We start from the raw sequence: 16,988 nt of genomic DNA, 5'->3' as shown, positions 1-16,988 counted from the left end.
CAGGATTCAAACTAGGTATCAATTAATACATTAATGACAAAACTACAGACAGTGTTTCGTGCATCTTAAAATAATCAACCAATTAGAATTTTCTAAACAATACTACTCCTTCCGGGTTTTATTGAAAATATTAAAAAGGTATGTAAAGGTGTAATACCACCATTGATTTCCCCCTATTATTAGTCTTTGTTAAATTTGCACTTTTAAAAAAACTGTGCAGAATTTATCGTTGTTTCAAATAAAGAAATACTTGGCATGAGTAAAGTTTTATCCTATCCAGTTTTATAGAAAAAAATTCACATAATGTTTAATTGCATATTACTGGAAGTTAACCCAGCAATTTTTTACCCTTTTTCTTCCTGTGTTCCAGCTTTTGTGACCATGTAAATAAAGGCAACAGTAGGAAACCGCTGTTCGAAATTAAAAAATCGATTGAGAAAAAAACAAATCCGTGTTACAAACTAAAACTGAGGGAAACAAATCAAATATAAGAGGAGAACTACGACACAACAGAAACACAACACTAAAATGTAACACACACAGAGACAAACTATAATATAACAATGGCCATTTTTCTGACTTGGTACAGGACATTTTAAGAATAAAATGTTGGGTTAAACCTGGTTTTGTGGCTAACCAAACCTCCAGCTTTTATGGCAATGTTAAATATAACATTAAAATGGCAACATTACATGACAGGACTACAATAAAAATAAATGGGAGAACATATAGGACAGAGAAACACACAAATACTAGCTATCAAAAGGTACCAGGTTTATAATCTAATGCATCAGACGCGCGTTTCGTCTACACAAGACTAATCAGTGACGCCCAGATAAAAAAAAGTTCAAAAGCCAAAAAAAAAAAGCCTCAAGTTTCCAAAATATTCTATAGAAACACCAAATAAAGAATAATGGTGCTTTGAAACACCCAAGATATATGTCTTTGACACATGTTTTTTTTAACTGCAATGAAATGTAGGATACATTTCCTACAACTGTCAAATGCAAGGGAATATTTTTTTTTCGACCTTTTTTCGTATGCAACCGGATGTGATGTACTATGATTTGGTGGTATTTCACTTAAAACATCTTAAACCTGTACGGTCACACACTATGGCCTATTGCATTTTTCAAGATATACAGTTAGCTTATTCAGATAGAGCACATTGGGGCAATGCAGAGGAATATGACCTGCATGGGCATTGTATAACATCTTCAGATGAAACTTGAAAAAAAAATTCCTAAAACTAAAATGCAGAATAAAATAATACTGATCTACAAATAATTATATTGCGTACAAAAATAAAAGAGCAAATGCTTATGGACGATTCTGGACACCACTACATGAAATATTTTCGTGACTTATTATCATTTATATTCTAAATTATACTGCAGTAAACAGTTGATATATTTAACCTTATGCATATACATGCATGTATACTATAGGTACGATTTAAGTGACTTTGTGCGAAAAGTTAGTACAATGGTGAGCGCGAATAGCCTTTTTCAGTAACTTTATTCTTATATGATAAATATTAGAAAAAAATGGACAGTCTTGTACATATTATTCAATGTTTACCCAAAAAACTATAGTAAGGTGTTGAGTTTCAGGGTACTGTAAATCCTGACTCCTGAAAACAAATAAAAGATTTAAAAAAACGCTTGTATTGCCGATAAACATTTTCTTCGGCAATACATTATCCATTTATATTTCGATGCGATTTAAAATGGAACTCTTGCTATTTTATAAATTAAAAAAAAATAAGCCTTACATAACATGTAAGTTCTTCTTTTTCTTTTGTCTTGATCTCTTGTATGGATTTTTTCAACTGTGGTACCTCGGAATACTTCCCAGTCATTGAAAAGGACACTGTATCAGGCTTCAAGCTTCCATGCGCTGGAGAAGTTGTAGAATCATCAGATTTCTTGATGTAGCTAGGCACACGCTTATCCTTTCCTGACAATATAAATTAAAATGTCAAATTGAAACATAAGCGACGCTATGTTAAAACTATAAATATGCCTTTTTGCAAGCTCTTTGAAGCTAAAATACCAAACAAATTAACAAATTATTAGTCCTTCATGGTCTAATTGAAATTCTGTTGAGCAACTATTCTGATGACTGACCTCGTTTGTATTAAAAACCTTATATCCTTTACAACGGATGCCACATGAAAAATATAAAAATATGTCTACAAGTAATAATGTACAATGCTTTTCTTCAAGAAGTCCATACAAAAAGGTACCATACGCTATAGATGTATTGTTTTGGCATACACTTCGGCATATTTTTTTTTTAAATTCAACCCAAGAGTGAAGCATATTACACCGAAGAACAAGTAATCAGTATCGTGGAGTTCTCATTTACAACATATTTGAAAGTAGAATTGCCAACCGATTGTCAGCATTCGTCTGGAAACAACTGTGCACCTATCCTTGTCGATTGTTTTCTTATTTTCATATGAGTCAGAGTTGCTACATACACTTTTTCAGAGAAGCTCGATCTTTGAATTTACATACACACGATACAGTTATATTCCTGATTTTCGTTCCATTAACAAATCTTAATTTTCTGATTACTGTACATTTTTTTAACTGCGCATTATACTATATGAAAATAACCCATTAAACTTTACAGCATAAAATCAATTCACGTATTGGGCCCTATAAATATATCCAAATAAAAATAGAGATGAAAAAAACACAGATACAGCTACGTATGTCTCAATAATACATATATATTTCGAGTTTTACTGCAACGATCATCTCAGCACCAGAATCTATGACAATCGAGACGATTTCAATTTTGAAATTATAGACTTTCCTCTACTAAGGAGCAATTTCAAATTTTCTCCCGCGTTTTAAGAAAAAACAAATCTTCTCATTAGATATTCAAAAGTTGTAGCTGCTACTCATATTTGTAAAACGTCACCTGTATCTGAACAAAAAAAAATAATGAGCTAGGGCTTTGTCAATTTACTTCTCATCTTTTTTCTCAAAAAGGTTATCGGAAAGTACAAAAAATGTATTTAAATATTCAATGTGAATTTAACAAATAATACTTTAATGGTCTTGCAGGTGCTGACGTTTTAGAATGTTATGCCATTGTCATACAAGTGAGAGGTTTATCTAGCTATAATACTAGAGGTTTAATCCACTATTTTCTTCACGGATATCCCTAACTAAATTATAGATGAAAAATAAACAGTGTGAAGGACACCAGACGAAAAAGGTAAGATATATATAGTTCTTCCCGGCTTAACATTATCAGGTGTCCCAATTATATAAAAAAGGAGATGTGGTATGATTGCTAATGAGACAACTATCCACAAAAAACCAAAATGACACAGACATTAACAGCTATAGGTCACCGTACGGCCTTCACCAATGAGCAAAGCCCATACCGCATAGTCAGCTATAATAGGTCCCGATAAGACAATGTAAAACAATTCAAACGAGTAAACTAACGGCCTTATTTATGTAAAAAATTTTACGAAAAACAAATATGTAACACATAAACAAACGACAACCACTGAATTACCGGCTCCTGATGGTTATGTTTTTTCATATGTCTTCTACTATGAATTTGATGAAATTCAGAATATTACACCAATCACCACTTTACAAAAACTTGGTATTTCACCTTTAACGTTAGAATACTTTAATCATATTATCCAGTTTAAATTTCATTATTACATGTACCACCAACTGAGAAAACGATTGATTCAAAGATGTAAACCACGCTTATGGGAGTGGAAACAACAATAACAGTATCATCAATAACATCAATAAAGATTATGATAACAGAACATAAATGAGGAATGTGTCCATAGGGACACAGATTATGCCCCCGCTAGGATATAACGTTATAAAGTGCCATAACACAAGAACTAAAAACGAGAAGCTGGCAAAATTGGAACTTAAACTGAGTTTTGTAGGAATAAGCTTTGTATATACATTTCACTAAATTTAGTTGAGACAAACTTAAGTTAGAAGAAACGAAAAAAACAGCAATTTTTCCATTTGTAAAGTGGCATAACCCAAGAATGGTAATCAAAGTGCTTGTAAGCATTGAATGGTAAAGATTGCTTTAATTTATCAGTGGGAAGTAAAATTGAATATTGCATTGTATAAAACGTTGGTTGTAGTTGTTTCAACTGACATTCTGGAAAAAGAAAGATAATTACAATTTCCAAAGAAGATTTTAAAAATGACACATTTATATTTTTAAAACTGCATTTGTTTCCTTTTGTAAAAGGGCATTAATCTTGATCTGTAAAAGTGACGCCACCAAAATTCAAAGATGTCTAAGATGATCTGTGCTTTGTGGTGATAATCGTTGTGAGCCAGAATAAGTTTTGCAGTATAGATGCACCATTCTAGCGGGCATTGTTGTCTGTACCAACATCATGTGTGAGGATGCCGAGACTTGGTTGTATAACTTACAGTGGCAGTCGAAGTTGTGAATTGATCATTTTTTCAAAACATCTGTACATAATATATCTTACCAACGGCAGTTTTTTCTATCTTTTCACTCCTCTTCTTTCGCTTCCATTTCCATGGTTTAAATATTTTACCAAAGCTAGAAAATTTACTTCTGTTTTCTGGTTGTGGTGTAGTTTGACCTAAGGATGCTGTTTCAACTTCATCATGATTTTGTTCTTCTGTAAAACAGACTTGGGGTAATTGTAATTGTAATCGTTAATCAGCTGTAATTGATTACAATTTTTCAAGTAATCAGTGTAATCATTAATCATCCAAAAGTCTGATTACATGTAATTTAATTTAATCAACTACATTTCAAAATACCCTGCAATCATGATTACTTTTTGATTACATTCTGATTACAATGAAAAAAATCTAAAATTGTGTGTTTGGTCATTAAATGAACCTCTTTGTTATTCATATTTGATAGATGTTTAACATACTAAAATGGTTTGGTTACTTTAAGCATGTCTACTTCAGTAAAAATAAACTGTTACAGTAATGAAAAGTCATCATTAGCCTAAGCAGAGACATGTAATACAATTATATACCTTTTATCTTGGTAAAAGATATTGTACATACATGTATAATCATCGTTTTATAATGATCTTCATATTAAAATTTGATAATAACTGTTATATATTCAAGTAATACTTTTCTTTAACCCTGAATTATAATCTTTTGTTATTTTTTGTGATTTTTGTCAACTTTGAATTGACAGGTAGGAGACTAAGTAAGGTTTGTTTTTATTGCAATTACCAATTGAGTATAGCTGTAGGGAAATATATGTTGTGTACAAGTTATCATTTTGTACAAATTATAATTTGTACAAAAATATTGTACAAATTATAATTTGTATTTTGACTTTGTACAAATTATAATTTGTACAAAACGTGCCTGTACAAATTACAATTTGTACAACATTTGACCAAAATTCACTTATAACTTGTACAACAGTTTTAAGTATGAATTTTGGTGAAAAATGCATTGATTCACACGATAGAATTGTAATTAACTGACCACACACTAAACTTAATTAACAAAATACACGGTTTTTTCACAACTACAAAAGGCAGATTGATCTTCGAAATTTTTGAGAGAAAAAAAGTAAACAAATAGAATTTTTATACAAATTTTTAATACAAAAACTACTTTTTCTTAAAAAAAAAGAGATCATTCAATAGTACTGCTTGATTAGTTCTTATCGTTATTTTGAGGATTTTTGTTTTATTTAGAAAGTTTGCAAAAACGATTATAGGTGTAAAATTTGATATTTTGTATCGTGCAAGATCGTGTATAGCATTTTGATGATCGTGAAAAGGACCTCAAAAGATATGTTGCCACTTATTTGTTATTTCAAAAAGTCCATGAAAACAATCAAATCTTTCTTTAAACAAGTTATAGTTTATATTTGTAATTGGTACATCAAAAGATTGGATTTATATGACTTATTCAGCTTCACTTTTGTTTGTGAAAAGATTGATGGTTCAATGCCATTGGGTCTGATGATTTTATAATACTACACCAACTATAAAATAAAAGTCTGTCTGTCTGTTCTGCATACGTTTAATGTTGTTTTTTCAAGCTTAGATTGTCTCAACTGATTTCCGTTAAGTTTGATATTTATAAAACAAAGATCCTTGATGAAAAAAAACATTGATAAAAAAACGGCAGAAAAACAACTGACATATTCCTGACTTTAGCATAGTCATATTCCTTAACCAAATGGGGTGTTTTATCTCGCTTTCTTTCTTGGATATTTATTTGTCTAAAAGTCCAACTGAAGCAGTGAAATACTCATGTTTATTCACAGCAACGGTTCTTGAGCTTCAACGTTCGCTATGTGAAGCAGTTAAAATGCCAGTAAAACAGGTCGTCATCGATTTGAGAGTCAAAAGATGGTTTGTAATACCTGATTCCATAAATCACTAGATCAACTGCTCAAACGAATGATAAAGAACTAATGTTTGATTTTGTAACTTAGGTGTACTGTGTGGTCATATAATAGCATTTCAATAATGTGTATCGATGCTTTTTTCACCAAAATCCATATGATAAATAATTGTACAAGTTATAAGTGAATTTTTGTCCATTTTTGTACAAATTGTAATTTGTACAAGCACTTTTTGTACAAATTACAATTTGTACAAAGTCAAAATACAAATTATAATTTGTACAATATTTTTGTACAAATTATAATTTGTACAAAATGATAACTTGTACACAACATATATATGATAAAAGATAAATCAGACATGAAAATTTATCTAATTAGCACAAACTAAATTAAAAGTTGGACAAACATGTTGTTTGAATTTTTTTTTATATTTGAACTGGACATGTAAAATGCAATGATTTTAAGTACTTACATATTGCTTACACTTTGATTAAACATTTCTATTAAAATTTAACATAGTTTGAACTAGTAACTTTATTTCATCCACATTTTAACTTCCATAAACTGCAACTTGGAATACATATAAATTATGAAAGAGGTCAGAAGACAAACAAAAAACTCTGGATTATGATATATCTTTATTAAATTTAATTCAAAATAATTCAGAGATCATTGGTGATAAAGTGTAATATATATATATGTAGTGAAATTTGCCATTTTGGTGTTTATTTAAATAGATGAAGTTTAATTTGAAGTTATCGGCGGCGTCCACAAATATTCACTCTGTGGTTAAAGTTTTTGAAATTTTAATAACTTTCTTAAACTATCCTTGAATTGTACGAAACTTTGACATAAGCTTGTTTATGATCAGGAGATAGTATCCAGAAGTAAATTTTGAAAAAAATAAAATTTAATTTTTTCCGTATTTTACTTATAAATGGACTTAGTTTTTTTCTGCCAGGAAACATAACATTCACTCTGTGGTTAAAGTTTTTAAAATTTTAATAACTTTCTTAAACTATCCTGGAAATGTACAAAACTTGGCCAGAAGCTTGTTTGTGATCAGGAGAAAGTATCCAGAAGTAAATTTTGTAAAAATGAAATTCCATTTTTTCCGTATTTTACTTATAAATTGACTTAGTTTTTCTGTCAGGAAACATTACATTCACTCTGTGGTTAAAGTTTTTAAAATTTTAATAACTTTCATAAACTATCCTGGAATTGTAAGAAACTTGGCCAGAAGCTTGTTTATGATCAGAAGATAGTATCCAGATGTAAATTTTGTAAAAATAAAATTCCATTTTTCCCGTATTTTACTTATAAATGGACTTATTTTTTTTTCTGCCAGGAAACATAACATACAGTCTGCAGTTAAAGTATTTAAAACATTTTTAAGATTCTTAAACTAGCCTGGATTTTTACCAAACATGGACAGAAGCTTCTGACAATCAATCGAGAGAAATAATTTTATTGATTTTTTTCATCATTTTTGATGAGTGTTTGATTAACAGCAAAAGTAGGCGAGACACTGGGTTCCGCGGAACCCTTACACATTTTTAGATATTCTAACGGTGCAATATGCGTTTTGCTGTGCAATATGCTTTTTGCTATCCACCGTTTTCTCTCTACATTCGAGAATAAAGTTTAGTATGTGACTATTCCTGAACGAATCAAATTAGTTAAAATATACGAATTAAAATACAATCTGATATTGGGATATTTATTGAACGTTAAAGATAATCTTCTTAATTGATTTTAATACACAAAAGCGTATTTGCTTTGTACTGCCCGTTATCCCGGATAAAAACATCCTATAGCCAAATTCCGACAAGGTTAAATCAATGAAAGTTCGGAACAATTATAAACAAAAATAATCGAAAACAATTTACATGGGTATAAAACGAGTCACTTTTATTATTCAGAGTGTCATCTTTATGTTACTGTTCAAAGTTTTAAATTAAAATGAGTTTTAGTTTTAGGTTTTAGGAATATACTTTTAGAAACAGTTTGTCCAAGTTGAAACTTTGGTTTTTAATTCAAACACTGATATATCACCTGAGAGTGTAATTGATAGCAATAGCATCTTTTCTGCGAAGCCAGTTGTAAGACATACTAATATATATTTGACAAATCAATGTATTGGCAGTAGAGATATTGTTTTATTTGTGTAAGTTTGTTTTCCACAAATGTTTAAAATGTGATTGCTCTCAATTCCAGTCCAAGTATGCGTTCTTAATCATAACTTATAAAACATTGGAAATAAACAGAAGAATAATTACGATAATGTATGAACACATCGGTATAAAAAGGGAAAACAAACAGAATATTGTTTTTTTTTAGCTCCAAAATTTTCATTCACCAATTAAGCACCTCAGTTTTTATTTAAGAAAAATAACTTATGCATAGAATTGCAACTATCTTAACTTAACTTAACTGATGGTTTACCTGGATCGTTCGCCCATTGAAGAAGCGTGCTTTTGAACTGTCGAACGTGTGTCGATGTTCTTGCCATTCCGACCTTCTCCATGACGTCTTTAAATTTCTCATCGTCTACTTTCGATAATTGTAGTACATCGTACTCACCTACAAAAAAGTTGTATAAACGTTTTTCGATAAATACATTTATTTCTTTTCAGTTTTTGAATGATGACAATTTTTTTCTAACAATTTAAACGATACTACATGTACTGTGACAGATGCTTAACTTTATATTTATCATTTCGACATTGAAAACACTTTTTGAAAAACTAAAACAAAATGCAAACTAAAAAAGAAATAAAATAACAGAAAATGATTTTGATTATTTTAATTGCATTTATCTTCCTATCAAATGTTCACAAAGCGTTGTTTACCTTTGTGCTTTCTTCTTTATTAAACATTGTGTTTCTTTAAAAAAAATACACAGAACGAAAGAAATGATGAATTTCTTCTTACTGTAGCAACTTCCAAAAAGAACATATATATCTCATTGACAAAGAGAGGCAAAAGATACAGACTTATAATTAGAAAATAAACTTACAACGGCACGGCTAGAAAAGAAAAAAAGACCAAAAGACAAAATGACAGTACATAAAACATAACATGGAAAATTAGAGACTGCGCAACAGGAACCCCACACATAAATGGTGGTGATCACACGGCTCCAGAAAGTAAGAAAATCATGCTCCAGAAGTGGCACCGTCGTGTCACTCATGTTATTACTAATCCCGGTAATGGGTCTAATTCAGGATATAAAGCTAGTATTTTGAATACTTTCTTCAAGTTAAAGTGTAACACCACTAATTGGGGCCCGGCCAGAAAGCACATACAAGAAAGTAATACATATTTAACACAAAATAGTTTCTACGCATGAGTGTAATTTTAAAATATGTAGAATATTTAGGTATCAAATGAAAGCTGAAAGACTGGTAATCTGTGACATTGTAGAACACTTTTTGACTTATTACTTGAATATTGAAAGAAATGCACCAAATTCTAAAAAAGGTACATTTTGTCCGTTTGTCAGATCTGAAGTACCTGTTTTGGTACATCCGAAGTTCCGGGAACCATTTCTTTATTATATGCCTTTAAAAATATGTTGAATTTTTTCAGTACACGATACCATAAAGTGTCTCTCTAACATGAAATGATTGTCACTTTATTTGAACTTAAAACAAAAGAGGTGAATCTGCTTGAAAATGAGAAAATTTAATATAGAAAGCAATGGTATCATGAATTAGGGATGAACTCCCTTAAAATCGACTTCAAATCCCTATATTGCATGAACAGTATTAAGATAGCATACTCATCGAATTTGGCGAGATAACTGATAAACGGAATGCACAATAACGCAACCAATTGTAAAACTAAAACAGTTTGTGAGTGTTCATAACTCCTTTTGTCGCAATTAGTAAAATAAGGGAAGAATAAAAATACGTATCAGTAATAGTATTCAGTGTAGATTATGTTATTTTCATTTGTGAAAACGTGTTGTGTTTATTATATGATTTACATTATACGAATGTATGATTGTTGTTTATTGTAGAACAGTCGGTGGTATACATAGAATACTGTTACAAACACGTTAACTTAACATAGAAATACGAATGTTTATGAGTTTGATAATATGAAGGTAATGTAAGTTACGTTGTCTGGCGTATATACAAATTTTAGTCCTGGTATCTATTATGAGTTTATTTACAACCACTGGGTCGATGCCACTGCTGGTGGAGATTTATTTCCCCGAGGGTATCACAAGCCCAGTAGTCAGCACTTTTTTATGCTGACATGAATTGTCATTGATATTGTTATATCTATAAATTAACTGTTTACAAAATTTTGATTTTTTTGAAATAATAAGGCTTTTCTACCTCAGGTATAGATTACCTTAGCTGTATTCGGCAACACTTTTGGGAATTTTGGATCTCAATGCTCTTCAACTTTGTACTTTATTTGGCTTTTTTAAAACTTTTTTGGATTCGAGTGTCACTGATGAGTCTTTTGTAGACGAAACGCTCGTCTGGCGTATATACAAAATTTAGTCCTGGTATCTATGATAATGATATTTACTAATCCGCTAACATTACAAATGAATGCAAAGTTTATTTACATAACCATGTTTTAGAGACTTTTTCAATTCAGGTCACGATGCTCGGCCTTGTGTACAATTGGTTATATTTATAAATTTACTGTTTACAAAAATTTGAATTTTTTTAAAAACTAAGGCTTTTCTACCTCAGGCATAGATTACCTTAGCTGTATGTGGCAACACTTTTAGGAATTTGGTCCTCAAAACTCTTCAACTTCGCTTTTTTGGATTCGAGCGTCACTGATGAGTCTTTTGTAGACGAAACGTGCGTCTGACGTATATATAAATTTTAGTCCTGGTATCTATGATAAGTTTATTTACTAATCCGCTAACATTACAAATGAATGCCACAATATTATCTCATCGGATGTCATTAATGGTATAATGTCCTGGCCACAAATGGACCAGCAATTCCCAACACGCTAAGGTCACGGTTTTCCTCCACCATGTGTTGTGTGTTTATGTTGCTTTATTTTTAATTACCTTTTGTTGTGTCTTGTTTGGTAGTCCAAACACAGAATTATTTCCAATTTGTTTGGTAAAATATTACATTGACTAGAACATTAGGTTTTTGAATATTCACTCCTTGAAAAGAAGTTGTAATGAGTTTATTTACAACCACTGGGTCGATGCCACTGCTGGTGGAGATTTATTTCCCCGAGGGTATCACAAGCACAGTAGTCAGCACTTTTTGTGCTGACATGAATGATCATTGATATTGTTATATTTATAAATTAACTGTTCACAAAATTTTGAATTTTTTGACATAATAAGGCTTTCTTACCTCAGGCATAGATTACCTTAGCTGTATTTAGCAACACTTTTAGGAATTTTGGATCTAAATGCTCTTCAACTTTGTACTTTATTTGGCTTTTTTAACTTTTTGGATTCGAGCGTCACTGATGAGTCTTTTGTTGACGAATCGCGCGTCTGGCGTATATACAAAATTTAGTCCTTGTATCTCATGTATCTGTGATGAGTTTATTTACAACCACTGGGTCGTTGCCACTGCTGGTGGAGATTTATTTCCCCGAGGGTATCACAAGCCCAGTAGTCTGCACTTTTTGTGCTGACATGAATTATCATTGATATTGTTATATTTATAAATTAACTGTTTATAAAATTTTGAATTTTTTTGAAATAATAAGGCTTTTCTACCTCAGGTATAGATTACCTTAGCTGTATTCGGCAACACTTTTGGGAATTTTGGATCTCAATGCTCTTCAACTTTGTACTTTATTTGGCTTTTTTAAAACTTTTTTGGATTCGAGTGTCACTGATGAGTCTTTTGTAGACGAAACGCTCGTCTGGCGTATATACAAAATTTAGTCCTGGTAACTATGATGAGTTTATTTACATAACCATGTTTTAGAGACTTTTTTCAATTCAGGTCACGATGTTCGGCCTTGTGTACAATTGAACGTCATACAGGGGTATAACATTCAAAATAAGGTGAATAAAGTTATTGGCCGCTACATGTGCTAGTGTATACCAGACGCCCTTGCATCTCGATGACCATGATTGTATCAAAGCGTTTCAGAATTAGTATTATGTGTTCTTAAAAACAAAATTTTGTGCATTCAATTTACTCACCATGTTTGATAAAGCTCTCATGATATTGAAGAAGACTTGCTCTTTTTAGAACACAATGCAGCTGCCATTCTAACAATTTCTGTGGTTCGTTTGAAGCCATTACCTGAAAAACGCAGTAACTAACATATGCAAACAAATAATATTCAAGTATTGTGTTTTTATACAAGAAAATATAAGAATTGCAGTTAACTTCATTTGAATTGCATGTCCATGATTGCTACCCAGAAGATAAATACTATTTTTTCTCTTGCATTGTCCAAAATATCTCGGCGGCCTTATATGACACGATTAGAGGAGGAGTGTTTGGGTAACTGCTGTCTCCTAGAATAAAGTATCAAGCAACATTATATGTTGGTATCACACCTATTTACATGATTTATGTATTAGTTTTAAATAGTTTTTTTTCGGAATCAGTTCCAGACATAAAAGGTGCACTTGACATGTCGTAAAGTTATAGAGTTTTGTGTATTTTAATTGACAGCATCAGTGCTGAAACACCTACAAAAAGATACATTGCCTCTCCCATTCCAAGAAATCTGATATGATAGTCCTCGCAGTCAATATAATATGCCTACAACTTGAAAATGGTTTAAAAGATCCCTGAATGTATATTTCATGTAAACACATTTCTAACAGAAACGCACAGCTGAGAGTCCAAAAGTATTAAATAAATGACTGCTCCCTCTTTTCTCGTTACGGCAAGTAACGTCAAGAAACGCTTACGGCGGTTTTCGTTTGTTCTAAAGATGTTGGGAAACCTCTTTTAAGTAAGTAAATCGATAGTTTAGTTCAGTGTGTAATACAAGGTTAGGGAAATCGAAAATGAATAATATAGACATAAAAAAGTCTGACATTACTCTAAAATTGAAAAAGAACAACACTGAAGATTTTATTATGGATGCATAGAAGACTCGACATTTAATTCACATCGCTGCTTAGTTCTACTTTATCACAATACTTCTGTAGACAGGAGAAATAATTGAGTACAAGACTTAAAACAAAGTATTAACCTTAACATTTCGACGACTCCGCTATGTATCACTTTGTATAAGAACTTCTGTGAAGATCAGTATAAAACAGAAACACAAAAGATAGGGAGTATCCATCCATGACACAAAATCAGTACATGCACAGCAATAAAAGCACAAACAAACGGCAAATAACAGTGTTTTTATTGCTGTTCTTCATTTCACAATCAAAAAGAGGCCTTTAACACAAAGCAAAAAAAAAAACAAGTTGAAGACGACCCAAGAACCGGCTTGAGCGGAAGACTTGTTTATCCTTATGCCAGAGAGACGGATAATGATTTTCATAAATTTCCTCTTTAACGAATGATGTCATGCAATTTCAGGATTGATAATATTTCGGTTAAAGGGTTTATATACCGGTAATCTTTACTGGCAAAGATTTTCAGATTTTCAAGAAAAAAGGATACGATTTAAAAAAAATGTATATGGCAATGAATGATGATTAAGTCATTTCATAGTGTTTTATATTTACCTGTATTGTTAGATACTTATATAACCTTTTTTCAACTTAATAACTGCCACATTTGTGTTTTTTAAATAATAATAGCTTTCATTTAGATTTTTTGAACTTTAAAATTGAAGAAACAAAATTAAAGATCGAGCATGCAGTATGCCGTCATTTTGTCTAATAGGAATTGCACATTCTGTTCAAAACAAGAATGGTCTGCAAAAGTTCACTTATTCATATGTTCCAGGAATCTTACAAAAATATTTTACACAGCAATAGTAAAATATGGAATGCCACATATTTTGTTTCAAACACACATTTACTTTGTGAGTGATAAAATACAAATACATTTTTAAGGCAATGTTATAAAATATAAAATAATAATTCATCTAAGGAAATATCAACGTAATTTACAGAGAGTCAGGAATACGACAGTTGATGTCCGTTTGTTTGATGTGTTTTATCATTTGATTTTGCCATTTGACTAGGGACTTTTGGTTTTCAATTTTCCTCGGAATCCAGTATTTTTGTGATTTTACTTTTTACAGAACTCACCTGTTGATCTTGTATAAAGTATCATTAACCAAATGTATTAATGCATGCATCCCACTTAAGCAATCATACTATGCATTGTGTCTGTCGAAGGACATTCATGAAGCTAACACTACAGCCGAAAAGTTTATATGTGCCCAATCGTATGAGCACACGTAACATTGAATAAGCTAAAAACATGTATTGTAATAATCGTCTCCTTGCATTTAACGTTATACAATCTCACTGGAAGATATAAATAAAAGAGTTGTCTATTGTCATAACATCCACAATGTTTATAAGCTTTCTGTCTATAATAATTTTAAAATAAAGACATTTACTATATTATTTCACATCATTCGGTAATTTTGAAATATCCTTGCTTTACAAAAAACAAATTGTTTTGTTGTTCCCCTCCCCTATAACTTCCAGCAAGTGCATAGTATAAGCAAGTATAACACACAGACATAATGATAAAGAAAATTTGTCCGTAAAGAATCGTAACAATGTGAATAGTAAAGGTCTCATGTCATCAATTCCTATGTAGTAAAGTTGTAGTGTCTTAATTTGAAAACCTTCCACAGAAAAGCTCATCCGAGTGTATAAGTAGTTTTAGTTGCATTACAAGTACTCATCGGAAAACCGAAAAGCGACATTTGTATACACACATAAAAATGTCTTACTGTAATCTACATGATTTCAATTTAAGATTTTAATACGGATCATAGGATATTTAAACTAGTTTTAAATCACATCACTGGTAGTTCTGTATTTACGTACGCAATATTTTACTGTAGAAAGAATTGTGGACAGAAAGTAAGAAAAACGTTTACTCTTTATAAGAATTTCAGTGAAGATTATGTTTCAAGTTATTAATACAAATGGAAATAAGGATATGAGATTTTCTAATGTCTCGTCTTCAACTAGGAATAGAATGCTTCTTTGTAAATTCACTTGGGGCGTCAAAGCGTTGTCCGAAGTCCATTATAAGTGCTAGGTTAAGCTAGGTATACAAATCAGGTTTCATCCATTTTCTATTTAATTAAATGTATACAGTTATTATTAACCAAATGTATTTATTCATCCCACCTAAGCAATCATTCTATAAAACTGTCGAAGTACTTCCATGAAATTCACTCGTTAGACGGCGGTTTATTTGTGCTGAATCTTATATACACACGTAAGATTACATAAGCCAATTACATGTATTGTAATTATTGATCTGTTGCATTTAAAGTGATACGTTATCTCGGGTTAATATGTAAATAAGAAGCATGTTTAAAGGTTGTCTATTTGTTTTACTAATTATGTTTATAAGTTGTCAAGCTATAACCATTTGCCAAAAAAAACAACAGCATTCCACATTTCCATGTTCAATTGTATTAATAGTTTGATGTAAAAGATATCAACATTTTCACTTGAATGAACTATCCTCACATAATTTTCAGAGGTGTATGTTGTCACTGTATAGTGTTAAATACTGACAGTATTAAAAATTTCTACATGTTTGAGTTATAAAAAAGGTTTATGGGAGTGATTATTTTCTTTCATCAATTTTTCATTGATTTGATCAGCTCTTCAACATCTTTTATATAACTTGGATATTAAAATATTTTGACCTAGGAAATTTTTGAGGATAAATTACTTGTCAAAAAGTCCACCAAAATGAAGTTCAATAGGTACGTCAATGTGCTTTATGATATTAATTGATACCACTTCGACGATACTTCTGCTGGTAAATTTGTATTTACCGAAGGTATCACTGTCATAAGAATACGAATATTGTTTGATTTAAATTTTCCAATAAAACACTTTTGGAAATAATTTCAAATCATGGAATCATCTCCTCATGCAAAGCTTTGATATCTTGTTAGTAAACCTTTTCTATAATAATGGTCTTGTTTATTAGGTAAGCTCTTCGATGTGTGTATTATAATTTGAATTTTCAAATATTTTGTTCACGAGCATCTCTTGAAGTACATTAATTGTCCAAACGCGCGAGTGGTGTAGTAAAATTGGTACCGCTAATTACATTTGAACAGTTTTCGACCACATGCATGTTAATAAAGGCAATAAGGTCCGTAAAGCGTGAAACTGCACCAGCGTATTCGATAAATTGAAATATTTAAAGGCCATACGACGTGGCACAGGATATTTCCCTGTTAGGAAATTTTAAGCTGATCACTGGAAAATTTGAATGAGGATGTATGTCATTTCGTATGCTTTGAAGTTGTTTATCTGTGTTCATATTGAGGACAAGATAAAGAGAGAGGGGGTACACAAAAAGTACACATCGCAATACCAACTACATTTTATTAAAGCAATTCACCAAACTCAACAAATATATTGTCGATAAAAGAAACAGGATTTTATTAATATAAAAGAGGGACGAAAGATACCAAAGGGACAGTCAAACTCATAAATTTAAAACAAACTG

The 16,988-nt window shown here is 31.1% G+C and overlaps 2 protein-coding genes across 2 annotated transcripts in view; both read right to left on the bottom strand.

Moving 5' to 3' along the window:
• Positions 1 to 12,662, bottom strand: part of LOC139526320 (uncharacterized) — a 71,767-nt gene extending 59,105 nt beyond the window's left edge. Inside the window, exons 1-3 of the mRNA XM_071321451.1 lie at positions 12,545 to 12,662; positions 4,511 to 4,666; positions 1,775 to 1,959 (exon numbers count right to left, since the gene is read on the bottom strand). Coding sequence (XP_071177552.1) covers positions 1,775 to 1,959; positions 4,511 to 4,666; positions 12,545 to 12,644 — 441 coding nt within the window. The 5' untranslated portion in view covers positions 12,645 to 12,662. The remainder of the gene's footprint in view (positions 1 to 1,774; positions 1,960 to 4,510; positions 4,667 to 12,544) is intronic.
• LOC139527426 (VWFA and cache domain-containing protein 1-like) overlaps positions 1 to 16,988 on the bottom strand; it is a gene marked incomplete in the record, with an annotated part of 392,016 nt that overhangs the window by 302,553 nt on the left and 72,475 nt on the right.

This window comes from Mytilus edulis, chromosome 6, assembly GCF_963676685.1.
Source record: "Mytilus edulis chromosome 6, xbMytEdul2.2, whole genome shotgun sequence".
NCBI lineage: Eukaryota > Metazoa > Mollusca > Bivalvia > Mytilida > Mytilidae > Mytilus > Mytilus edulis.
This window is presented reverse-complemented; position numbering and strand designations above follow the sequence as displayed.